The sequence below is a fragment of the Varroa destructor genome, unplaced genomic scaffold, assembly GCF_002443255.2.
Source record: "Varroa destructor unplaced genomic scaffold, Vdes_3.0 BEIS01000003.1, whole genome shotgun sequence".
NCBI lineage: Eukaryota > Metazoa > Arthropoda > Arachnida > Mesostigmata > Varroidae > Varroa > Varroa destructor.
Window position 1 is genome coordinate 22,877,775 of NW_019211456.1, and position 26,039 is coordinate 22,903,813.

Sequence of the window (26,039 nt, forward strand, 5' to 3'; positions counted from 1 at the left end):
GGATTTCGCTTCAAATAATCTCCATTAAAGCTATATGCGATTGTCGCTCTGATGTCATCCATAGGTCACCTTGGTCGAAAGTAGAATTCGCATAGAGCCCCGGCCAACCAGCGTGGCTCTCTACGAACATTGGTTCTCCCGGTCTCCTATAATTGGAAGTGGCTTCTTTTACTTACCCCCATCATGTACGTTCTTCTATTGCCACTGAGTTTGGGCTTTCTAATGGAAAACACGAACTGTGCCGCTTCTCTGTTGTCTGTCTGTAATAAACGGGCTTCTTTCCCATTCTTACGCGCAACTCTAAAGAAGCTCTCCCCTGTTGATGTTTTGTTGGACCTTTAACAGAGCGGTTGTTGCAGGACGTGATTGTGCAATTGCAGCACGGCACAATAATCCTGAGAAGCTTCTAGGTCCGTATGCTGATATACAACAACTTCTTCGTTCGTCGTAAAAGGCCATAGCGGACCTTTGTTAGACGGTGATTTACTACATCTTTTTTTTTTTCGATGTTGTCTTCTACAAAGAAGCAATGGCTTGCTTTTAGTTATTTCTGCCTTTGGTGTGTGTTTCGGAAGACAAAAACACATCAGCTTACTGACTAGTTACCTGTAAATGAAAACATGTTGGAAAAGCAAGAATGTATGACTTTCCAAAGGATCGAATTAGATATCAGACACTATCGAAGATTATAAAAACCTTCACAGGGTGGATTATTCCTATTCTACTCGTCTTGCAGGCACCAAATAACTTTAGAGTGAATAAGTTAAAGATGTACATTTCGTATATAGAAAAGGATTGAAATGGATACACTGTTGCGTCTTGTATGGTATATATAAACTTTATTCGTTCTTTTCATTCGCGACCACTAAACAATGACCACTTCGGAAGTTTCGCTCTGTACAGTGGGTATTACAGATTATAAAATATAGAGTTGTGCTAGTGCGCTACCCATTTTCTAGATGATCCATTCTATTGTTGCTGTTTGTATTAATTGCGTACTTATCATTGTACTGTTTTATCATGAAGATCCTCCGTTCAAGAGAGGTGGTCTGAATCTTCCATAGCACCGACGCACAATTTTGCTTGCCATTCTTTAATCTGTGCATACGAATAATGGTAAAGAATCCTCTTTGTTCACGTGAATTTACTATACCAATATATGATGTTGCTTTTATTTATTCTACAAATGTTACTGGCCGACAAACGTTTTACCTCACCGAGGCATAGAACTCGATATATTGAATTGTTTTAATATCGGAAAAAAATTAGTGTTTTATAGTGTTCAGTGAAAGCTCTCCATCTCATACACAGGTTGCTGTTTTCAACTTTATATTTGCTATGTAAATTCCTATACGTAGCCATTTTTTGAAAGTTCGTATATTTTTAGGTATTTTTTAAAGGTTTATACCTCAGAAACTATAGTTGGGCTAATTCCAAGAAAGTGGTTATTAATGAATTGCTTCAACGCTCACCCGATCACGCCTCTCTTCAAGATGTTTTTAAGAATACTAGAAATTTTTCATTGAATAAATTACTTTAATAATTCAATTAATTTCGTCAAGTAAAAAAAAAATCATTTGCTCAGTGAAGGTACTATTATAACATGCGTGCCATTGCCCGTAGAGATCATTTTTAGTTAGTTAAAATAGCTAACCGCAAGTATTTTAATAGGCGTCGTTTCCGTGGTAATAGGTAATGCACGTGTTTATTTACATAGTACTATATTTCTATGTATGTGTGTTTAAATATTCACCCTAACCCTCGTTGTTTCCAACACGCGGCTGTTGTTCCAGACAACGAAAATGATTTTCAAGAGGTCGTACACCTATCCGCCACACGTACCCAAAGTGCTTTAAGCATAACTGGCCAGATGCACTCGGTTTCCTGGTCGTTAAATTTGCTATTTTGTATTATTTTATTATATAAGCATTGCTCTCCACGACTAGAAGCACGTAAACTCGTCAAGATCGGAGCTTTATATATATTATGTACAATGGATACATTATAAACATTCCAATCTTTTGAGATCCGGAATAGTATACACGTAGTGTAGTTACAGTATGTATCACAATTAACTGGAACGCCGTACAGCGTAGCGGGGTTTCTCTCGCAAGCTATTCTAATAATCAACACGTCTGTTACAAGGTCAGCTTATGCACGTAGGGGGATCAATTTGATAGAAATTAACAAGGTTTTGAAATAGCACGACGAATTTCGGCAGTGTCTTACGCTGGCGAGAAACTACTGAAGAAACATAGACTATGGAGGAGGTCGGCCCTTCCCCTGGGATGCTATCTGTTTATCAAACGCATTTGGTAAATTCTTGAAGGCAAGCTAGAATCTAAGTTACGTAAGATGCATACAAACATAGACATCAGGAACAAAGTAAAGATGCTTAGATTCATATATAACCGATATGCGTATATTGCCAATCAGGTGGGCCAAATAGCGATATTGCTCATTAATCGGATAATAGCCAAAACATAAATTCTAATTGCTGATCAAGCGTTTCTCCCTCAAAACTCTTTATTCACCCTGATTCCTTCGTACGTTCAGGAAGTCTGAAGATCGGCCTATTCAGCCGTACTTTAAACGTGCGTTATATTTCTAGATGGTGCGTTTACGTGAACTCCTGTTGGGGTAACTATGGCCGGAGAGTTGTACGGCGGATAAATGCTGTTAGTCACGCCTACGGGAAGATGCTGCAAACTGCCATTCATCTGATTAGATGTGGCGGAATTAGTTGCTAAAGACGCGCGGCCTCGGAGAGGATCCATTAAGTTACAGAGGGCGTGGCTAGTCGAATGAACGGTCTCGTCGAGGTGTCCTGATTGTAGAGTTAGAACTGAGGGCTGTTCATTGCGTTGTTTGGCCCCCTGCACTTTGTCGTAGTGCTCGAGCAATATATCAGCAGGCCAATGGTTGACTGGTGAGAGACCTGCCTGTTGTTGAGATGTCATAGGATTCATTAAAGCTGGGACACCATTTGAATTACTGACTGCAAAAGAGTGATCAATGCCTACTGTTGTGTTGTTGAAGTCCATGCTTGGGCTGAGCGGCAAACTTCGTGACCCAGATGTCATTGGACTAATATCTTCTTTCACTATGGATGAAGGCGTTAAGAGAGGACTCATGTTATTTCCTTCTGAGTTCTTCGGTATCGTTCCAGTGTTGTATGTGTCAATGTTCACACCGTTACTTTTATCGTCTTTCGTGGCCTTTTTCACCTTGTCCAAAAGTGGATCTCGTCGTCGGCGAGCAAAAACAACCATAATGACGCAGATTCCAAGGACAAGTACGATGAGTGGCACCGTAACTATTAGCGCGAATTGATTTGGGAGGAAACGAGTTCCGTCCCGCTGGCCAAACAGTCCCTGGTCAGATGCAAAGGCAAAACCGCCCTTGGCATCACCATAGCCTCTAGAGCCACCATGATCTTGAGAACCACCAAGACCCCAAATTGAGGGTATGGTAACCGCTGCAGGTGGCATTGCTGAAATCATAGCAACATTCGACACAGCTGAGGTTACTCCATACGTGTTGTTTACTTTCAGAGCAAAGTACTGCGGCAGCAGGATATCATTAGGCAGCTCGAAATAGACTTGTTCGAGGGTGCCCGCCTCTTTTGGCAACAAAAGGCCGTCGTCGAACTCCCAGTAATCGATCTCATGACCGCTCTCAGCGAAGTGTGCTATCGCTTCGTCATGACTGTCGAATCGTTTCAGAATATAGGAAGCTGCCCGTCCATGATCTCGTACGTTGCCAGATGCAGTCCATCGCAGCGAGATTCTTCCAGATCCTCCAGGATTGGACTGAAGGTAAGCGACGTGCAGGTCAGCAACACGAGCGGGCATCGTCCATGAAGCCGAATAAGTTTTGTCATCTTGCTGGTTACCAAGTGCCACACTCGTTACGAAAAACGACCCGAAGTCAACGCGACGAGAGAACCTTCGAGTCGCATTCTGAGCGGTCCGCATCACCATACTGCCGCAGCATGCCGTATGAGGAATGACGTCATCTAAAAGTAGTAATAGTAGACCATCATAAATATATCAAGAAGGTGACTTTATAACATGTTCTTTAATTAATTTTATCGTAAGAATTTTTTGTGCAAAACAACACAACTTGCCCTTGAACGCAGCTTTGCGAACGCTAGATTCAAATATCGCAAGAATCATTTTTATCTTGCTATTCTTGCGAAATGTGTGTTTTAAACCTGGATGTTTGGAGCAGATTTTTCTGTCAAAGGTGATTTTTTTAGCTTGACAGATCTATTTATTATTATTAGAAGTGATATCAGCTGCTTACCTCGGAGAAGAGACAGCAGACCTTATCGAAAATAGAAAATATCAATAAGAGGAAAATTTCCGACCTATAAGTAGCAAAGCTTTATTAAGGCGTTCTAAACCCGGAACCAGGTCGTCCAAGATTGTTGTTAACTAATATCAATTTAGTGCGATTAATTCGTACCTGGTACAGCTGTGCTTCTTAGGACAGTAGCACTTCCTTCACTTTTGGCTTCAACGATCAGGCGATGTCGACCGACTTTCGTGATACCTTCAATGTATCTGGAATAGATTCCATCATCCTTGGTGATATCGGGATCTCCGGCTCCATTATCTTTAAGCTCAACCCGTACTTCTGTTTCGGTTTCGTCCGACACTGGGGTAATTCTGGCCACTACTGTTACATCCACAACGGGTCGGCTTCCTTTGCTAACTTTCGCATAGACGACAAGGCCTTTATCCCAAAGGGTGACCTGTGCACATTATCAATGTACTTATTTTTGTTTTTAAAAGCGTTTGAAAAAATCCAAAAAAAAACAATCCACTATAACATATTTTCTATTTAAGCGATGCATGTATTATTTTTCCGGCAGTTTTTAGTCATTTAAGTATAACTATGTTATACTAACATGTTGATGTTTTTTTTTTGCTAATCATTATTTATTTTTATTGATTTCTCCAACAGAGCAGTGAACGAAAGATAGTAGAAGAAGTCATTAGCAGCGTTTTACTTACGTTGTAGCTTCGTTGTGAAATCCAGACATCGACAATGATGGGCTCATTGTTTTCGTCCGTGGTAGGCTTCGCGGCGGCACTCACTATGATGGGCTGTCTTGTATCCCGGCGGGTTTTGGCCTCGAGTCGCCAACGTCCAACGGCGGGTTCGGGGATCTTAAACTCATAGTACCAAAACTGTGCGTTGGTCGAAACGAACTTATAATCTTTAGGACTGTAGACTTTCTTTCCGTTGGCCGCGTGACCTGCTGGAGCGTACAAAACGATGTCCTTCGGAGACACGGTCCAGGGTCTATCTGATCCGTAATCGTGACCAATCAAACGAACCCGCAGTTCGGCATTGAGAGTGGGATCAATATCGAACTGAAATACCATCTCATTCTGCTCTTTTCCGTAAAACTCTGCCTGTCCAACGCAACTAAAGCTATCGTAATGCGCTGCCGAGGTATCTAAATATGTAAACGCATAAAGCGCGTCGTAAAGTTCCTGCAACGCACTGACGGTAACCGTGTCGTCTATAGGTGTATTGTTTACAGTCTTAATCCGTCCATTTGTTCTAGACACAAATTCGTCGAGTATATTGTTCACAGGCTGTGCGACACTTAAAGTAGACTTGGGCTTTGTTACTGCAGTCGTCATAACGTCAGTCTGAGAAGCAGGGGCAACTGCAAGGGCAGTAGCAGTGGTAGGGGTTTGGCGGTTAGCGTCTGGATCCCTAGACGTTGAGGCGAAGCTCCGTGATGGGAAAATAATCGCATCTACTCGCACTCCCTGGGCATTGTAGCTGTGTCGTAGAAGGCTGCTGAAATTTTCGCTGCAATGGCCATCTCCAATGACCAGAACACGTTTGGTGAAAGTGTTGTGAGCAACACGTTCAGTGATTTCCGATGTATCGTTGAGGGCCATGAGAGCTATGCGCAATCCGTCTTCAAGAGTTGAATTCACATGATTTCCATTTTCCACCTCTGCATTAAGCAGGAGCAACGCGTCAACCGCGTTGCGAACACCTTCATCGCTTGCGGCAGCTCTCCGTAAGGCGATTTCACTTGCGACAGCGCCGTACGTCACTAGAGCGATCTGCATATCGCCTGGAGCCTCACTGCGTAAAAACTGATTCAGTGCTCGAAGGATGTAATTGCGACGGTTCTGACCGGCAGCGAAGGAACGAGAGAAAAAGAGATTAAAATGTGCACGTTTGGCACAAATCTCTGATAGTCAAAAAACGTTACAGGGCTTATAATTTAAAATGAGATGAATAACTAGCTCCCGTGGGATTTCTCTAAAAATGTAGACACTGAGAAGCTCACTGTAAAATCTACATTTTATTAGATATGTTATTTTAGCTCATTTTTTGAATAAACACCATTTAAGTTAATAGTTTAGTTGATAATTGATATAGCTGACTAATCTCTTTAAAAATGGGCACAATCTAGTATGTAGAACCCATAGGTGTCGCCCCGGGTTACGTTGTTTACTAAAATTGTATAGACAACGCGTTTTGCTCAGTGTAATTTAAGTACACCAAAACGACGTAAAATAGTATAGCCCACTTACGTGTTGCATTGTCAACTCGGTTATTTGAACAACAAAAGCGACTACTTGAGCCTGTTCCTGGACAAACACGAACCGCGTACGACCCAGGAGTCCGCTAAAATAAAATTACATAAAACTAAAGTTTCATTTAAGACGAAATACGTAGCAATTTTGATCTTTTCATACATACGCTAGAACCAGCGTTAGTAATATGAGTTATCTACTTTACTACAAAATCTTAAATTACTTGTATGTCCTGCCGAAGAAGTCAAGATGTTGCTCAACGATATCGTTAGTGGATCGTCCCTCACACATAACATTTTGTTTTGTCGGCAGTGCATGATCATGGGGTCGTGGGCCTCCACAAAAATGAGTGGCCGACGGTAGACCGCTCATGATCGACGCTTCGACAATATCCCGTTCAGCAGAAAATACCGGAATACAGTCTGGATCTAAAGGCAGGCCATTCGTCAAATTGATCGTAGCATTGCATGACATTCCCTTGCCGTTCCTGTAATAACAAATATATGAGTCAGTGTGGTAGCGTGCACAACTGAAAGAGTGTCCAGGGTCACAATTTTTGTTGCGAATATAAATGTGTACCTTCATCTTACTAACAATGACGGTCCATTGCATGTAAACAGCAGGAAAGTTACTATATAATTTCATCGTGGGATTATACGGCCTCTAGAACAATAAGAGTAAAAATGATATTAATAGTAATGATTATTATTATTATGACCTGGTAACCACATTCAAAAGAAAGAAAATCTCGAAGCAGAAAATATCGATCAACTCACACATTTCCTGCTTCTTTTACATTCTCACGTGCACATACATACATGGAAACACGTACACAAACACTTGCACACAAAACACATACGAGTGTAGCAATGCACATCCTTCTTTCTGCTGTATCCGCTAAAATAGTGTAGTAAGGGAAGGGAAGAGAAAAAAGAGTTAAAGGGAGAATGGAAAAAACGAAAGTGAAAAAAACGGCCAAGAGTTAGTTCCTTGCTTCACCCTCCCTTCCTCTGCGCCTTAGCCGTCTTCTACCCCATCGAGTCGCAAAAGTCCCCCGGGCCTTGTTGTGTAGTAAGTGATAGTGCACGCCCGGAGGGCTCTACGTGAGCGCCATGCTGATAAGTATAATAACGGCTTAGGCGAGATAAGAAGCAGCAAGTGCTTCTGCAACGGCCGCAGCGGCGGTGCCGGCAGCATCAACGACGGTGTTCGGCTCCAACGCCATCAAGTGGAACAATACCTCTATCTCCGCCCTTCATCGTCGGTGTTGGTTCCTTTTTTTCTTTTTTTTTTTTGCACTCACCATTCCGAGCCACCACTGGTCTCAGAGCAAAAGCGGACCAAGATCCTAGACCTAGCCAGACACAGATATATACACATACACGCAGAGGCTATGCCAAGCGAGAGAGAAAAACAGTGTCGGAGCTAGAGGGTAACCAGGCAGGGGATCGCTTTTGCGCGCGAACGAAAGGAACTCAACGCCGCGCAGAAAACATCCGCAGGCTCTAGTCCTGCAGAAGAAGAGGCCCAATACAAAGGCAAGGGCACGCAGCGGACAGTCTAGACTAGCTGAGGAGCGAGCAAAAGAAAAGCGAAGCCGAAGCGTCGCCGACGCACCGGTGCACAGTCAAGGGAACGCAAACGTTTCTTCGAAGAAAATAGAAGACGAAGAACGAAAGCAAATAATAGCTAGATAAAGTCCCTTGGGGGTCGCCTGCGAAATATAAACACTCGATAGCTATTCTCTCTAGTTTTCACCCGATGCCTATTCCTTCTCTCTGTCTTGTATGAAAGGAGACTATTGCCGCGGCGAGGCTGCTACTATTACAACTACGACTGTCAGGGGCTAACAAGGCGGTGGGACCTAGCCGGCCAAGTTCTGGGGCTTTGTCAGTTCCGAGCTGACAGGACTTGCTGGGTTACAGAGCAGTGCTAGTGGTTGGACTAGAGGAAAGCGGGGAAGTAGCAGTTGTAGGAAGCGGACTTCGAAAAGGTCGGATGGACAGTGAGCAGTGGTAGGGCTACGGTTGAAAAGCTGTAATAATGGGTTAAGCCACAGTTGAAGTTTGAGCCGTTGACTTGACGTCGACCCAGCCACAAGATCCGGCTGGAGACCGAAGCCGTTTGCTTGTCCCTCATCCGAATTCAACCGAAAACAAGAACGGGTTGGCTTTGGAAAAACGAGTTGCGAAAAGAAGAAGGTTCAAGGTTGCAATGGAAGAGCAGGACCACTTTTGTTGTTTTCTCTCTTCTGTTTTACTGTTGCCTTCTAAATCTTTTGTTCCTGTCTCCCACTCTGTAGACGCTCGGTCCACGTCGTATTTCCAGGATAGCACTGTATATATATGTGCATAGTTGGATCCAAGAATCGTTCCCCGAACGCTCGTTGCGTCCATCCCGCCCGTGCTTCCCTTTGCCGAAACCCGCAGGCATACTCTCCTGTGACTCGTTGTGTCATCTAATGCCATTTTCTACTCATTTTGTCTGCTTCTGATTCGTCCTTGCCCTCCCGCAGTTTTTATTTTTTTCGATAATTTACTCCTTCCTTATTTTCGTTGTCTTCTATCTGTGGTTGTCACTTCTTGCTACCGCCGTCATAGTTGTAGTTCTCTCCGCACTTCTCTCATTTCAGTATTTTGTGCCTTGCGCTGTCGCTCGCCGGCTAAAAAGTTACGGACGCGCTTTTGCATCCCCTAAAAAGCTTTGACGGAGCACAGTATTAGCGCTAGCTGTTGCGGTGCCTGATATTATTACCACTGAACCGAGTCTTTCACGTTTCTTTTCACGTCGTTTGTCCTAAAAACGATGAGCACTATAAGAACAGGAGGCTTCTCTCCTCTGAAATTATCGCTAATGTACCTAAACCGCAATTAGCTTAGGGTTTATGTTACAATTAGGTCCGCTATGCAGCCTAACTAACGAAATCAATTTTAATTGGAATTTAGTCGGTGGTCCTAGGTGAATCTGGTTTCGCGGAAGTAGGCAGTCTTTAATCGATCGAAGGTGCAAAATAAGTACCAAAAAAGGACAAGGAGAAAAGGCAGGAGGAATGCAAGAAATAATGGGAGGAGTTGGTAATGGAGTAATTGATAAATTATGGTCGATTTGGACAGGTTTAGTGTGTGTGCGTATGTGTCTTTTTCAAATACAGATGGATATACTGGCGCGGGCTATGCTTTAATAACGAACTAATATCGAATTATTAGATACAAGCTTTGCTAACTGCCCAGACACCGTTGCTAGTCGTTCTGGCTGCTTATAGTTGAAATGAAGGTTTTTTGAGTTCCATGTTTAGCGCTGCTTACACTCTATTTCTAGCTGACAAAATCAAATGAGGCACATACTCAATAGCTGTCTCCTTTTATGCCAAATAAAATGAAAGGGTAGGTCTATCCTTTTATTGCTAGGTACATATGCTTAAATAATGTTTTCGATCAACGCTTCTATTGTAGATTTTGACATGTACGAAGTAGGCCGCAGGCAGACAAACGGCCAAAATACTTGAGCCTGGCGAAACACTAGTCAAATTATAGAACCTAGATTTAAATAGTTTGTTTAACTAAGTGATTGTTTTTAAGCACGCCTGTATAATCCTTGTTTATTTATTATAGTTGGCCGTAGAGAAGACGTTCGTATAAACATATGAAAGGGATTAATATTCGGGAAACGTTATTAGTTATAAACACAAAAAGCTTAGAACGCAGCCTATCTGTGTTGAGCCAATTACTTACATCTTCTTCTATTATATATACAAAAGGCTGTGCTTGGTATGATATGATCGCCTCCGTTAACTGTTTCCCACCTTCTCAATTTGTGGCTATTATTTACACTGAATAAGCGACACGCGGCTTCCGTTGGCATCACCCTTTTTCATCCCTATCCATTTCTACTAAATAGCCCACGTTCTCGTGCCTTCCATCCCTCGACGATCATACTACTGTGCTTCCGTTCCAAGAAGATATCATTAACCGTGGGAGTTGAAGACTTGCGTCTCACGCATCCACCCTCTTGTTACTTTTGTTGTTGCTGCTCGAACTCTGACGCCTAATATAATAGATAATATCGCTTTCTAGAAACTATGTTTCTTCGTACACGATTCAGAGTAGCAGACAGAACACATCCCTATGTTTCGAATTTTGATTCTGGTGTCACCGGTCGGTCGAATACATCTATCGTGTACGAAACCTACGCCACCTACCCGATATCGTTCTCTTTAATATAATGGGTAGATAAACAAACCAAAAGAGATTGACTGACATTAACAGTCGGGCATCTTGATTCGATATGAATGAGGCCAGAAGGCCCGTCTCAATGATCAGTTGTGCAAGGAGAAAGCCATCATTAATTTTTGTGAGAAATAGAGACACAGTACGATTCGTTAATATATGTATATATATATATATATATATGTACATATGAAAGAGTTCTCACGAGTAATCATTGTCGCACTCCTTTCGTCATGGTTTTAACTGGAAATACCAGAGTTATATTATGTTATTATATCAAATCGGTGGGTCAAGCAAACGGTAATTGAATCATCTGCTCGAAATGTATCAATCTAAACGATTTCAAAATGTATTTATTTACGGACAGCTTATGCCGAAATAATTAATTAACGACAAAGTTATCAGCACAAACAGATTTGCGGCGAAAAATAAGAAAGGTCTTAATAGCAGTTACATAAGGATCGCAATGTCGGCCCGATCGGAGACTAAAAGCGTTATTAACAACGTCATTGTAAACTATTTCTGGCGGCCCCATTAACATAAATTTTTCTATCACGAATCAAACTCCTTAGATCTTAAAAAACAGTTTTCCTTTAGCTGTTTGTTTGCACTGGCTGATGTCCTTTAGGTTCATGAAATGCCACATATATGTACTAGCCTTTTTACATAGTTTTCATTTTGTAAAATAACGAATTCTTTTGTAAATTTTCGAATAATCGGCGTATGTACTAGTACTGCGTACAATAGGAAACATGTAAATGGACGCTGAGGCACATTTGAGGTGAAAGATCCAGCTTCGCTGAGCTTATACCGCACTATGACAACAAAGGGTTGGGAGGCCAGGTAGGCATCGCATTAATCTAGACTTTGCAGATCTAGATCCGGTACACTCGCCTCTTAAGTGAGATTGCACGGACGACAGAGACACCAGATTTCTTCAAAAACAGTTGACAAACTTCTATTTTTGCGTCGCTTCTTAGGATCGTTTCGATGCACTATATACAAAATACATAGATGTTGGAAATCTTTCAGCTGTGAATTGTACAAATGGCACCAGCCTGTCCAGCTATTTCATTTACTTAAATTCGCTGCATTAAATAATATTGTGCTTATTATTTTATCATGTAGTTAAACAAAATTAGCTATCTCTCATACCATATTATGCTAATGGGCCGATTCGCGTTGATAAGCAAATTAATAAATCATAGTAATTAAAAAAAATTGTAGCTGAAGAAGAAGGTCCTTTAAATGGGCACTAAGATCTACGGCGTGGGTCGGAAAGTCTACAGATTGTAAACGAACGAATAATTTCCATTTATTCTAAGAAACTTATTTTAGAATAAAAAAAAAGTCGTATCTATCGAGACCAAGAGTTGAATCAAGCCGTCGTACCACTTTTAATTTCAGGCTATCACATTGTATTTTAAAGATATTTCGGTCTATTTCAGTGTCTGTTTAAAAGCAGTTTACGGAACGATAAAACCAAAATTGACCTATCTTGTCTCCATCGATCGGTCAGACAATGTACATACCTATATAATACTGTACTTAAGAAATCATCTCATTTAGAACAGCTTTTCAGACTTGTGACTTTACAAGAGGAATCGTTTAGCTCATAATCGAACATGGGATAAGTTTAGTGCAAGCAATTATCATTTGTAAATAGAACAGTTTACGGGTATGACGAGTGCTGACAGCCACTGGGTCTCTTTTTTATTTGTTCCACTTTAAACCTGTTAGTAAAAAAAAACTCTGTCAAACACTGACCTAACCCACTTGTTGGGTATGCTGTAAGAGCTTTGGATAGCATCACCGTAAACGACAGTCGCATAGCACCACTCAGTAGGGTAGCCAGCACCCTACATAAAGCATTGTACCGCTAAAAGTTGTAATAGTTAGTTCCGATTGCTGGTTTGCAGCATATTTGTTCAATGGCACATGCGATTCCACGATCAACTTAAGTCCAAATGAATAGCATAGCTCGAACTCATAGCACTAAACAGTCATATTTGTGTACTTTGCATTTCAGCTCTAGATTACACCTATATATATCGAATGTATAACATAAACGGTCTTAAATTTAGCGGGTAACGTCTTTGCCTGCTAGGCTTGGTGGTCTAAATTCGAACTTGGGCATAGACAGACTTCGTTTCGTGCTGGGAGCCAGCCGGACGTAAAACTCGAAGCATAAACGTTATGTCAGGTCACGTGCTTAGCTTATTAAATTTTTGTATGCCAATAATAAATAACTTGGGACATCTGTGTCAGTACTGACAGTACATGAAGCGAATGTCCTGGACACGGCTCATCATTACTATATCCGAAAGAAGTTTGTAAAATTATATAATTGGCCTTTGTCGGTGCTGGCACGATTTTAAGGCTCAGTTGTATTAAAAACGAAAAAGGAGCTAGAAAAGAAAACAGAAAAGGCTCTTCAAGATAGAAAATGGCATAAGCCGATAGGCCTATAGAAAATATCTAGTCTAACATATGCCAAATTTCAAAGGTCTGTAAACAAACAAAGCTCTCTCATGTACAATCATATGCAATCTGCAGACGCACACTTCACTGCTTGACAAAAAGGAAAGAAAGCGACGCGCCTTTTCGAACATCTGCTTGTTGGTAGAAAAAAGTGTTGACACATCCATGAGCGCTTTTGTTGACTAATGAACACATTTCATCGAGGGATATTTTTAACTCGATCGAGGCGGCTATTTCTGAAATGCGGCCGACCATAGGGAGTACCCCAAGTAGATAGCTTACAGCGTAAGATAGTTTCCTTATGGCAGCTATACCTTGATTCGAGCCGCGAGGAGCTGAAAGTACGCGACGAGGCGTGAAACTTTAGGCAACAAAGAGCGGCGGAAATGCATGAGCTGATCGATCAAAACGATGAATGTTGCGCTTCCTCGCGAAGCTCGACAAGAAACTGTGGCTAGGAAAAGGCGTCGTCGCATTTCGCGTAAACATCGAACCATATTCGTGGATATTGTTGTTCTGTACCACAGAATAAAGATAGCATTGGGTAATTGGAGAATAATAGATAATGCTTAAAACAAAGTATAATCTAAATGGAAAGCACCGTGCTTTTTTATAGCCGAATGCCATCCCATTTTATTTTTTTTACATTTACTTATTTTTTGTTAGGTGTTATGCAGTTGTTAGAAGAAAATTTCAATCGCCATAACATATATTTCACTCTCCTTTTCATATATGGCATATCTCTTGTTTATTTCAAGTGTAGCCTAAAAAAAATTCAATATAAATAAAGTGTATTATACCGGATACTTGCTGTATAACATCGTACGTTAGAAGATCCGAAGCCCAATCGGTTGGAAGCCCAAAAAAAAGTATTGGCAGATTTCAGTTTACTATGCGTTCATCTAAAACGTAATTGTTATAACTAAAATCACCTGACAACCGACAGGATTAGGTTACAGCACTTGCGTTTTTATAGTGGCCAAAAAACAGAACAAAAAACATTTTTGACACACACTTGACGTTTGTCTATCTAGGCTTACGTCAATGAACAGGTTGAACCTAGCTTTGTGGTGATACGGATCAAGTAACTCTATCTTACTTGCTTTTTCAATATAGAAATAGAAAAAAAAAAAGACGTAAAATGGCCGCGAAAAAAGCGTAAAACAATCTTGCAAAGTGCTGTACTACAACACTTTGCAACACATTGATAATTGTCAAGAAATGGCTGCCTTGATCTTTCGAAAGCACAGTTTCGTCCGTAAGGCCGAGCAAAACTACTCACTTAACCTATCGTCTATAAATAAGGCGTACTGATATGCATAAACATATACGATCTGATTCGTATCGTTCGCAAATGAATAAGCCTTCAGTCGTCACAATGGCATGCATCGTCGTTGTTATTATTACCTTTATAAGGCAAGCATGCGTTGCGTGCACGGATGCACGCGTGCATACGTATTCGTATCCGTATTTTAATCATCCTAAACATATGGCACGCATTTTATGACAATGTGCTGCTATTAGCTATATGTTAAAGTTGAGCATGTGCAAGCAAACATCAGCCGTCGATAGAGATGGTCCTGGTTTTTGATTAGCTTGCTTTACACAATGTGTAACAGTGCAACTGCTTGTTAGGCGACCTTCATATATTATGTACGGAACAACAATTTGCTTTATTATTAAGCGTACTGCGGCGTGCCACCTACGACGCATGATTGTACAAACAGTAGAGGCCTGTTTGGCCACAAGCAATATAATATCTGAGCGGAAAAATGCCACCACAGCATTCCTATGCGTTTTATAATGGAATATTTTACTTTTGTCGGTCACGTTTGTTAGGCTCCACCTTGTACCGACGTTATTTTAAGAGACACCGCAATGGCGTGTTCTCTTTTTAGTCGACGCAGATAAACAATAGACAGGTAAGCAATGTGTCACAAGTCGACATATTGCATCTGAATTCGTAGCTGAAAACGGAAAGTGCCTGTATCGGGAACTGCTGTGACCAGGCCTTGACTCGTTGCTTGCTTGGCCTCGGCTATCACGAAACAAGTCTACCCATCTATATATAGTGGCTTAATAACATCACGAGTCTTTGAGCTCTACCATATACAACTCGCCCGATTAACATCCATTACTATTTATCATCGTTGCAGAAATATAGGTGCCTCTATACCTTTATTCACTTCAAAATAGCCGTAAAAATGTGATCGGTCTGTTTGATTTTGTTCTTGCGTGACACCGTGGTTAACGCGCAGGCCAATCACTATTGCGGCTATCGAGGATCAGCGATTGACCGCAAGTAATCGCGCTTAGCTCAGGCAGACGACCAATTCAATGATATCAACCTTAAGATAGGTTGATACCTATCATTGAATTGGTTGCTTGGGAAAAATTTGCAATCACAAAGATGGTTGTTGCTTCACACGATCATGAGCAAAGCTCACAGGTTCTAGTGCGCTATTTCGAGAACGATCGTGACTTGATCGCCTGGAACACGTTATCCGGTGAGGCACCGCTATCGTGTACGGTTTGCCCGACTGTATAGTGCTATACTATATTATCGATTACTAACCGGATGCCATTGCAGGTAAACCCAAGACTTGTTTTTGTCAATTAATCCAAGCGGACGACTGATTTTTACTTCAGCTCAATTAGAAATATTACAGTGCTAGGAAAGGTGAATCTTTAATATGAAATATGCCTAAGGACCAAGGAGAGACATTCTCAACTGTTCCGTTGCTTCCGTAACTTCATCTGCGATATAGAGTTTGCATCGATGCTAATCTCTTGGCCGCTTGACAGCGACAATTTCTATTGCTGCCTGAAAATAGTTTAGTATCGTGCACTGCTAATTAACTTGCCCAGATTACTATCCCACTAATGGATATCCTCTTGGCATCCTTTCACATCACCCTTATGATACGGTGGCATGTGATTTATTTTCTTATAAGTCATTTATTATTATGACATTACAATACTATTGCGGTTTCTACAAACCTGAACTGTGGCTTTACTGGCCGGTCGGTGCACACGTTGACTTCGACATCTTTGGGATCCTGGCTTCCGGGACGGAGCACATACAGGGGGTAAACAGGATCCCGTGGGAATCCATGTTCCTTGAACACTCCGTAGCGATATGCTGCCCACTCCCGCAGGAACACGTGATCTGCAGTGTTAATGTTTTCATAGTAACAGCAAGAGTCGTTGTAAAAATAGCAGTTTGCTTAATATTAAACCGTCAGAAAGAGGAACGGAGAGCGGTGAAGAACATGACTTCAACCATAGGACTTTGATTGATTCCAAGCTAATCTATAAAAGGGGCTATATTAGAGAGGGTTTACAGATCATGGTGAGCCAGGATCGACCCAAAGAAAGATAACAAATATGGAATGATCACCCATACGTATACTAGGCACGGCGTAATTATCAACATCATATTTAGATAATACTTACAAGGTTTGCCGTACTTGTCGTGACGATCGGGAGCATAGTCACTGCTGGCCGCGTATCCACGCAGGAAGGTGTCAGGAATAACGAGGTGCCTGCCCTGCACGCCACAACCTCCGTACTGAATGGCGAAGGGGTTCTCTCCGAAAACGGAGTCCTCACCGCGTTCAATAAGAATGTCGGCTTGATCCCATTGTTGCCAACTGGGTGCTTCCACTCGGGGAAGCGGCTGACGAGCCCAAGCGCCCTTGGAGGACCAAGACCGAGGAATCATGACCGTCACCTCACCGAGAAACACTCCTCGAACACGGAAAAGTTCGGATGAGGCATTCCTAAGTATCGCCTGAAAATCAGCGAGGCATATATTTATGTTGTAACGAATGGTTCGTGTAAATGGTTCTCTGCATGGCTCTTAATGTATCAGTAGTAACACTTAACCAGACTTAATGTTCTCAATGTGACATTGACAAATCAGTTATATCATCTAGAACGACTTGAAAGTGGCATGTCTAGAATGTTATATATGATTTAGTAATGACAAAACAACATATTAATGACAATTTTAGATGACCTGTTGAATCGACAAGGTCTAACTGTTCTTGGTCTTCTTCTAACTCAACCTTGTCAAAACCGTAAGGTGAACAGTTCAATGACAACTGTCAAAAGTAGTCATAGATTTTCCTACATGTTATTTTTAGCTATACCCTCTATTCCTGAATAAGAGACAGATAAGAATAGAGCGCGCATCGCACATCTGCACGCCTATGTGCATTATCATATCGTATTATATCTTGTAGAACTCATTGTGGCTTTACTCTTTAAAGTAAACATACTGTTTATGGCTTGCCTATAATACGCCAAAGTGGTGATGGCTAAAAGGTTTGCTTGTTAGACAACGCATCCGATCAAATCGGAAATATAGTAAGCTTCTTTGCGTTCTTCCAGCAGCGCCTTCGGTATCTAAAGCCCTATGCAGTCGATCTGTGACGTCTTGCTTGCGCACCAACAGGCCTTTCTTTTACTATAGTCTACCAAACTTTTTCCAGACTTCTTTTGCCAAATCACGATTATATATATATATGTATATGTATATATATATATATATATATATATACATATATATAAGAAAAATAAAGACTTATGTTATGAAAATCTGCTGTTATCTTCTTATATATTCGGTGTAATTTATATTTGAACATATGCATTGGTAAACATACTGACTAGGAGTAGCATCCGGAGAAGGCTCTTTAATAAATCTGCTATCGTCACCTCTATATACAACCCCTGGCTTGGCGTGATTCTACACGGCTACAACAGTAGTATAGATGTATACCACAGATTAGAGTAAAGCGAAGATGGACGGCCCCCTATACAGCAACATGCACACAAAAACCTATTCACCATGCATAAACACTGGACAAACATCTAGAAACAAACTGACTGCCTGTTCATTCCTGTTCTTGCTGCCTTTCTCACGAACGATCGCGTCCTTTGCTGATTTCGAAATTCTGTCAAGGAAAATACCTCTGCCTGGTTTCAGATGGCACCAACATTACTACCGCTGCCATCAGGCTCTATCGTTCTGTCCCTTGTATTTTCGTCTTCCATTCTATCCTATCATGGCTCGTTGTATCCTGCCTTTTCTTGACACATGTCACTCACTTTATGGCCTGCTGGCTGCAGGACAAATAAATAACTCACTTATGCTTCTCAAATTTCCCAGCCTAACGACACAGCTAATGCACAACACAACTGGGTACAGTTGGTCATGCACAGTTGGGGCAAACGATAGTAGTCAAGATGGGACTGGGACCCGACACAATGCTTCGAGAGTATAACTGAAAAGAAATGGGCAAACGGATGCTCATTCGTATACTACAGGTGGATATATGCAGTCAATTTCAATGATTAATATATTTTGCATACGATATTTTCTGACAGCAGGTCGAAATAGATTAGATGACGAATAAAACAACCGAACAAATATCTCAGTATTTGGGCACATATCTCTTGTTGTCAAGTTCGACCCAGTTGGCAAGATTATGGTCTCATAGTATTTTGCTCCAAAATGTCAGCTATTAGTCATGAGGGCAATCTGTGATTAATTCTGCCTGCTACGCTATATGGCTCTAATCATTTTGACTATAACCATCTAAGAATGTATAAAGTAACATGTACATACATATACATATGTACCTGTATGAAGTAGGTAGTTTAAAATTAGCCTGAAATAAGTTTTCACTAAAATTACACCAGATAGATCAAATGAGGGTCGGACAAAAAATCAATTTTTTTTTCAAATCAAAAATGATTTTTGTAGTTCTTATAAAATAAAAATTATGAAGTTCAACAGGTTTTTTACGTGTAAGACGACTACGGTTGCCTAAAGCTTCGGCCCAAACAAATCATGGCTTTTCCACACTGGCAAAAGAGATTTTTTTTTTATCTGTTAGTGTTCGCTCCCAGACTATGGACGGCAAAATAGTGAACGCTCTGAATGGCCCACGGATTCAATTGAACGCCATCTGCGTTCAATAAAAGGACCAAAAGTTTTGTAGATAGACCATGCTACTGCGACATGGACGACAAGAGGCAGTTTTTCTCCCTGTCTTTCAAATCTCCTGCCACATAAGTGGTTGATACGACAGAGTCATTCCTTTCAAAGGCTCAACGACCACCGAAAAATACAGCCAAGGTCGCCGTCTTTCACTTAGCATCTCTGGAGATCGAACGTAGAAAGGCAAAGCGCACTCAGAGGAATCTACGAGAAGATCTTACGATCGCTGCCGTCGACCCTAATCATCATGCCATGTCCGCAGTCTAATGTGAATATCACATTTAGCCTCGATATAGACCTGCTTTCGTTACGAACATTAGCCACAACTGGTATATGGCATTATGAGGAAGATCCGCTGATCGTAATACATAGCGTGGCCTAGAAGTACGTTCGTATCAAAGGATTTGCTAGGCAAATCAGAAGTCTATCTATGCTAGGTTCCAGAAAAATGTAAGCTATAGGTAGATAGTTTTGGTTGCATCTATTGCAATGTGCCCCAATTTTCCATATATAAAAGCGTTGTGAAGTCACCTCTAACTCACCAACTTACTTAATCGAAACGTAGCACCATCAGTAACGTAAAGTTACGTTGATGTGGTTTAGCTCCAAGACAGACGGGATAACCGAAAGTTATGCGTCACCAGCGATTCTCTATACTTGAAAAACAAAAAGTAGTCGACGAAATACGAAAGAGTGTCGTACAAAAAGGGGGCAGGGATCACGCGTTTTGCTCTGCGTTGTATGAATATACAATGTGTAGAGTAGCTCTAGTCTTCCTAACCCTTCAAACCATAGCGGGTTCATCAGCTGTAGCATTGGTCGTTGTGCCAGACAGAATCATCAGTAAGATGAAAGTTAACCAGCGATTGATTACACAGTATCGAACATTCGTTGTTTAGCGTTCTGTTGAAAAACGGTTGTCTGCAGCCGATGAAAGAAAATCAATTTGCAGCCATACACGTCAAGGCTGGACAGAACGTGTGCTTGCTGACGTTGAATCCAAATTTATGTATTCCCTTCTCTTCACAGGTCAACGGATGGATTGTTGGGAAAAATATATCCGAGCTTTACCGTTCGTCGAGGTGCTTCTTTATTCTATACGCAAGAAACAGTCACTACTCGGTAAATTAGGTCAGTGTTTGCAGTATGCAAATGATGATAATATCTCGTTTCGTCCACATAGAATTTATGCTGTTCAGAGTAACAGATTCTATCGTTCATTTGGTGTTAGCAGCTATTTTTGAAACAGGCTTCTAGTGAAGATCTCTATTTGATCTTTCACTATATTGTTTCAGTAAACATTGGAAAATGTATATAATTTAAGCTAATTATTTTAATCTACACCAACACGTGTTGCTTTTACCGAAATTGATCCAATTACTATGATTTGAACACGAAATCGAAAGACAGATCTTTTTCGTGTTGAGCTTTTCAACAGATCCAAATGAAATAGTTGAAGCAAAATTGTTGAGACTTCACGTACGCCCTACAAAAAAATATGATGATGATGATGATTTTCGTAAGAATAAATATATACGAAATGGAATTGGCTTAATAATGGGACATTTTGTAACTTTATAATAACTTGACACACGGTATCGTACTTTTACTTAGAGCATCTTTCACTAAGTGCATCACGGCCTAATAGAATAGAATAGAATAGAATATACAAGAGATCATTTAACGTAATCGCGTTTTTCAACTTCTTCTTTAATAAGTGTTAAGGTATAATTGATTACACACAGGGCATTTCCGCTGCAGACGTGAGATGTGCGGAAAAAGCGTGATGTTTTTCCGATTTTCTTTTCAATTTCTTCTATTTTTTTCGAACGAAACGCTAAACGAAATCGCTAACAAAGATGTAGCATCATTTTTGTCACTTGCTAGATTGGAAAGAACTTATTAGTATTCGGTAGTTAAGTAAATACGTTTCGGCATTTACAGCTCCCTTTATTAGGAATGGCAAAACGAAGAGGTGGCGGCAGCAGCAGTCGAAAGTTGTCGGCTATATGTAGTATCAGTTCAAGGGAAAACACAGAATATTGGTGTTGCAAACGATCAACAACTGACATCGTCCCTCTAACGGAGCTAATACGATATTACATCGAGGGGTAGCTAACTAAGAAGTCGCGATATTCGGTCCTTAAGATGCCCTACAAAATCAACTTGTAGACGATAAATTTAATTATGTTTTTACGGACCCAAAATAATCATCGATTTTTGTATTTCGAAAAAACGAATGATGATAACGATGGAAAAACATGTTTGTAGGCAAATCCTAGGCGATACTAATCAGTGAAACAACTGGCAAGAATCTTTTCATTGAAAAAAATATTCTATAGGAAACGTCGGATTATTTAGCTTCGCGTACATATCTATCTACATTAAGGAATGTTATTAGAATTTACTCTCTAACAACTATGCTAATGGCCACCGTTTTTAGGTACAAGTTATTAACTTTGGTGCACTCTATCGATGCTTCGGGACTCTAAAGAAAACTCGCGGCCGAGTTATATACAGAAAGTCATTGCTGATACCGGGTGCAGGTGTTAGCTTATAGACACATACAATATCGAAACTGGCACCTTTTCTTATACTTTGTTTCTAAGATTTTATATAAATAGAAACAGACATTTCAACGAAATTTTACGCAGGTGCTATTCCATGTAAGCATGTTTGTTCAATATAAATCACAATTTACCGCAAATATAGTTTCAATTCGCGACATAAAGCGCCCGCGAGTCCTTTTCAAAATGCTTCTTCTTTAATTCGCAAGTTATTTTTGGATTGTAAGCGTGTGCCAAGCGATATTGGTGGGCATAGCCACATCGTAATGTACTGCATAGAAAAAAAAAATCCAGTAAACCTCAATTTTGGGCTGATAGCAGGTCGAAGATTGTAAAAATGTGCGGCTTAAACCGGCTAAAAAGGTGCAAAAAGGCACAAACAGCCTTAAATAAACTAAGCGTTGGGCTTTATGTCTTCGCTATCAAAAATAGTTTTTAGAGCAATTCTGATGAATTTTTAAGCCATTTCTAAAACCAATTGAAGCTCTTTCGGCTTGCCTCATGGCGAGCTTCATCTGATTTTTTCAAGGTCGTACGAAAACAGGCAATGACGTAGACTGTTGATTTTAGGCAAAAGTTATTTATCTTGGTGGGGATTTCTTCAGCGCGACGAGATTGGATAATGGGTTATTTTCACTAAAACTGCGAAACGAAAAACTCATCTTTTTTTTTTTTTTACCATGACACGTTTGTTACTTGGTTCTAAAAAGGGCAGGCTTTCTTCCATTACGAAGAATGATAAATGACCGCATGCCCGTTACAACGGAGAGCGCGCCAAAAATTTAACCCAAATTAAGGGCCTATACTATAGACTGTATGTGCATATATAGAAGCTTGAATCAGATATTAGAATTTTTCCTAGACGAGCGGTACTTCGTTGCTCTCCATTGATGAAGGTCATTCGAAAAATTCTGTTTGGAAGCAGCGATTACATTTTTGTATCACATAAATATATACAGTGGTTTTGTCTTCTGCCTGTAAAATGATGCAGGTAATTTGTTATCTCTTCTGAAGGGGAGATGATAAAACTGCCTATCGGCTTGGCTTGTCCCAAAGTAGAATTGCCGTCCTGGTTTTTCGTTGGTGCAGGGACGCACGAAAATAGTGAGAAAATATACGGTGTTATGAAAACCGCACTTATCAACAGCAGTGGTGTGATGCTTTGGGTTACTATGAGAGTCCAGCTAGGCCTAAGCCGTCATTTTCTCCGTGGGCGAAAAATACTCACCTGGTCTGGGTGAAATGCCAGATCATACAGTATACAAACACGTTTTTGTCGAAACCAAAAAGGCAAATGCGTTTAGTACGAGAGGATTAAATTAGGATCTGCGTTACTTTGCGATATTCTAAGGTACAGTACGGTAAAAAGCTACGCTTGAAGGTGTTATGGGCGAAATACACGTTAATAAGGGGAAAAACAGGATGAACTCGCACGAGAATATGGTGAATGATAAAATCTGTTTAGGATTAAAAAATGCAAGAAAAAAAGATGTGACCTTGCACTTATTGAACGATTGACCAACGGATTCATTTGCAGCAAAACGTTGTCAAAACACCGCACTACGTGGACAGCTCTATGACTTGAATTTACTAGGCCCAGCGAATGCCTGGATGCATAGACGACTGAAGGGTTTTCATGAAAGGTGACCCAAATACGATAATCAAAAACGAAAAATCGATACTAATTTATATTTCTATTACTCGTTAACCACGCCTTATCATCGTCCAGTTATACACTTACAGTATCATCTATAACCAAATTCTTCTCATTTATGCATTTCTCAAAGCCACGCGACCATTACGCGTTTGCTTTATCGAGTACGGAGACTCTATAGCAAGGGGCAGCTGTATTACATGAGCTTGAATGGCTGGCAAAGTCCCCATTTCGCTTAACGGTTTTTGTACACGGCACAAGCTGACACTGTCGTAGCAAACATATCGGCTGCCCACAACACACATCATCCATAATCATTACGATCATATATAATTTGTATGCAAGCATAATAATAGGAGAAAATATTAAGGACGGAGTTATTCCTATGAGAAATGTAGCCTTGAAATTGACACATGTGTGGACGTCACTCAAGAGTTATGTAACGCTCAGCTAACGACGCGTTAGCGGAGCTATTGGGACGAGGGAAAGGTAAAAGACGAAGGGAGGAGAAAACAGTTAAGGCTAGGAGACCCGACGGGCCCATAATCATCTGCTCGCTGGTACGATGCTTCGCTAATTTTACATTATTACAATATATCTTGGATCGTCCTGGAGCCGAGGGCACGGTAGAGGGAGATAACAAGATGGCGTGCAAGCAAAAGCAGTTGAATCGGATTAAAGATTACTTCGAGAGGAGGGCACAGAGTAGTAAAAGGATAACATGTTACATAGGACCTTTTTTTTTTTTAATACAAAATGAATACGCCCATAATTTACTACGTGATTTATTAATCACAATTAATTGTATCTATTGAATACCTGGTGGAGCAAGAAAAGAGCTCAAGAGCTAGAAAAGAGAACCGTATCTTTGATTGACTTGAAGCCTATTAAAAGGACATGATAATAACGACAGTACTTTGTTTTATTTCGAATCAGTAGTCTGATGATAGTTTCTAATGACAATTATGCGCAAATATGAACGTACCTTGTGTATTGGAAAAAAACTAGAAATCTTACCAAAGCTTTATTTCATAAAGAGATAAACTGAGGCTTTCAGGGCTTCTTCTTTGTCTTGTGTTTCTCCCTTCGAACTCCTAAGAAGTTCTTGTTTACTTACGAACAACGAAATGACGTATGTGGTTGCTACTCGGGCTATGTAGGGTACTGAAGAATGAAAATAAGATAACGCTAAATTCCATATAAGCGTTACTGAAGATCGCCTTACTAGATGTGCAAAAGAAACGGCTCGATTTATTCTAACTTACCCAGATAACCATATTACATCTAACTGGTGTTATTAGTTGAGTTAACTAAGAGATGAACTGATTCACAGAACACACAAGCCTTACGTACGTTGCACCATCACACGTATATGACAGCCCACCATAATGTGACTGCTTGTTCACGAGAAACGTATCTAGAAGTAACCACACATAATAAAAATGCTAAAAACTAACGGGCCACGGAGATACGTACGTCTTTACTTCAATATGTGTACCGCTGTTTAAGTCAAACGTCTGACTTTTTGCTTCAGATAAAAATCAACGTGGTAATTTTCCCGGTCCGAGCTAGCTGCCCTTCTCCTTACAGTAACTGTTACCTATTGAGACTTCTAGTGGTACCTGTGATTTGTTTTTTTTTTTTAAATTACCTATGCTTTGTAGTATGGATGACCAGCCAAAAAATTGTGGGTGGCTACTTCGATTTCGCGTTGGTACATTCCTATATGATAATCCGCCAGTATTATTGTCATTTCACGTCATCTGCCTTCGTAGCAAATTTTTTCAGGCGACGCATAGCAAGAAAAGCAGGCCTTTGACTGTTATTACCAGCAGCAGAAGTACTTTGTTCCACCAGTATGTTTTCGGTAGTATGCTTCTCGTGGCTACATCCAATGGATCGGTGGTGGCTCTAGCTCTACAACCTCACCTGAAATCGCCACCGCTTCGGTGACGTTGAGACGCTCAGCGGCTGAAGTTGATCAACGTATTATCGATGCACAGGTCCAAAGTGTTCGTTTTGTGCCATACAATTCACTACAAAAAAGGCGACATTACCTACAAAACATTCAACGTGCTATAGTATAATATATTTATACATATCGCCTTTTTGCAGTACTTCGATGACAAGGTAGAAACCCTGTCTCCGAGAAGTCGACCGATCAATGATATTCAGAAGCACCCATAATAAGCGAGTCGCCGATGGCGGCCTGAGCACCGAGGTCTTTGCTGAAGCAGATTAGCGATTCTAGCTGTGACGAGTAACGGCAGCGGTAGCAGGCACGAGCTAAGATATGGCCTAAGCGTGTGGAGAATTTTTGCAGTTGAATGAAGCCGGTTGTTCGTATCTTGCAGAATTTCGTTCGTCTTCGTTAAATCACACTACCCTTATACATCATGTAGTAACCATTATCGAAGATCATAATCATATAAGTAGTCACAGACGTGCATGAGCATGCATGCGTATACATTTTCTTGCGTCATCAATACTGTACCTGTTTCGTATCTATTAAGGAGCAAGTATATC

The 26,039-nt window shown here is 40.8% G+C and overlaps 1 protein-coding gene across 3 annotated transcripts in view; it reads right to left on the reverse strand.

The window, feature by feature from the left end:
• Positions 1-817: 817 nt before the first annotated feature.
• Positions 818-26,039, reverse strand: part of LOC111247856 (calcium-activated chloride channel regulator 1-like) — a 45,233-nt gene continuing 20,011 nt past the window's right edge. For 2 of the 3 annotated variants that reach the window (XM_086983613.1, XM_022799327.2), the window contains 7 exons: positions 16,742-17,078; positions 16,286-16,454; positions 6,802-7,065; positions 6,576-6,669; positions 5,022-6,167; positions 4,471-4,759; positions 818-4,018 (listed from right to left, as the gene is read on the reverse strand). In XM_086983613.1, the coding sequence (XP_086839739.1) occupies positions 2,589-4,018; positions 4,471-4,759; positions 5,022-6,167; positions 6,576-6,669; positions 6,802-7,065; positions 16,286-16,454; positions 16,742-17,078 (3,729 nt within the window). In that variant the 3' untranslated portion in view covers positions 818-2,588. Of the gene's footprint in view, positions 4,019-4,470; positions 4,760-5,021; positions 6,168-6,575; positions 6,670-6,801; positions 7,066-12,571; positions 13,381-16,285; positions 16,455-16,741; positions 17,079-26,039 lie in introns of those variants that run through there. The other variant, XM_022799329.2, reaches the window with a different exon arrangement.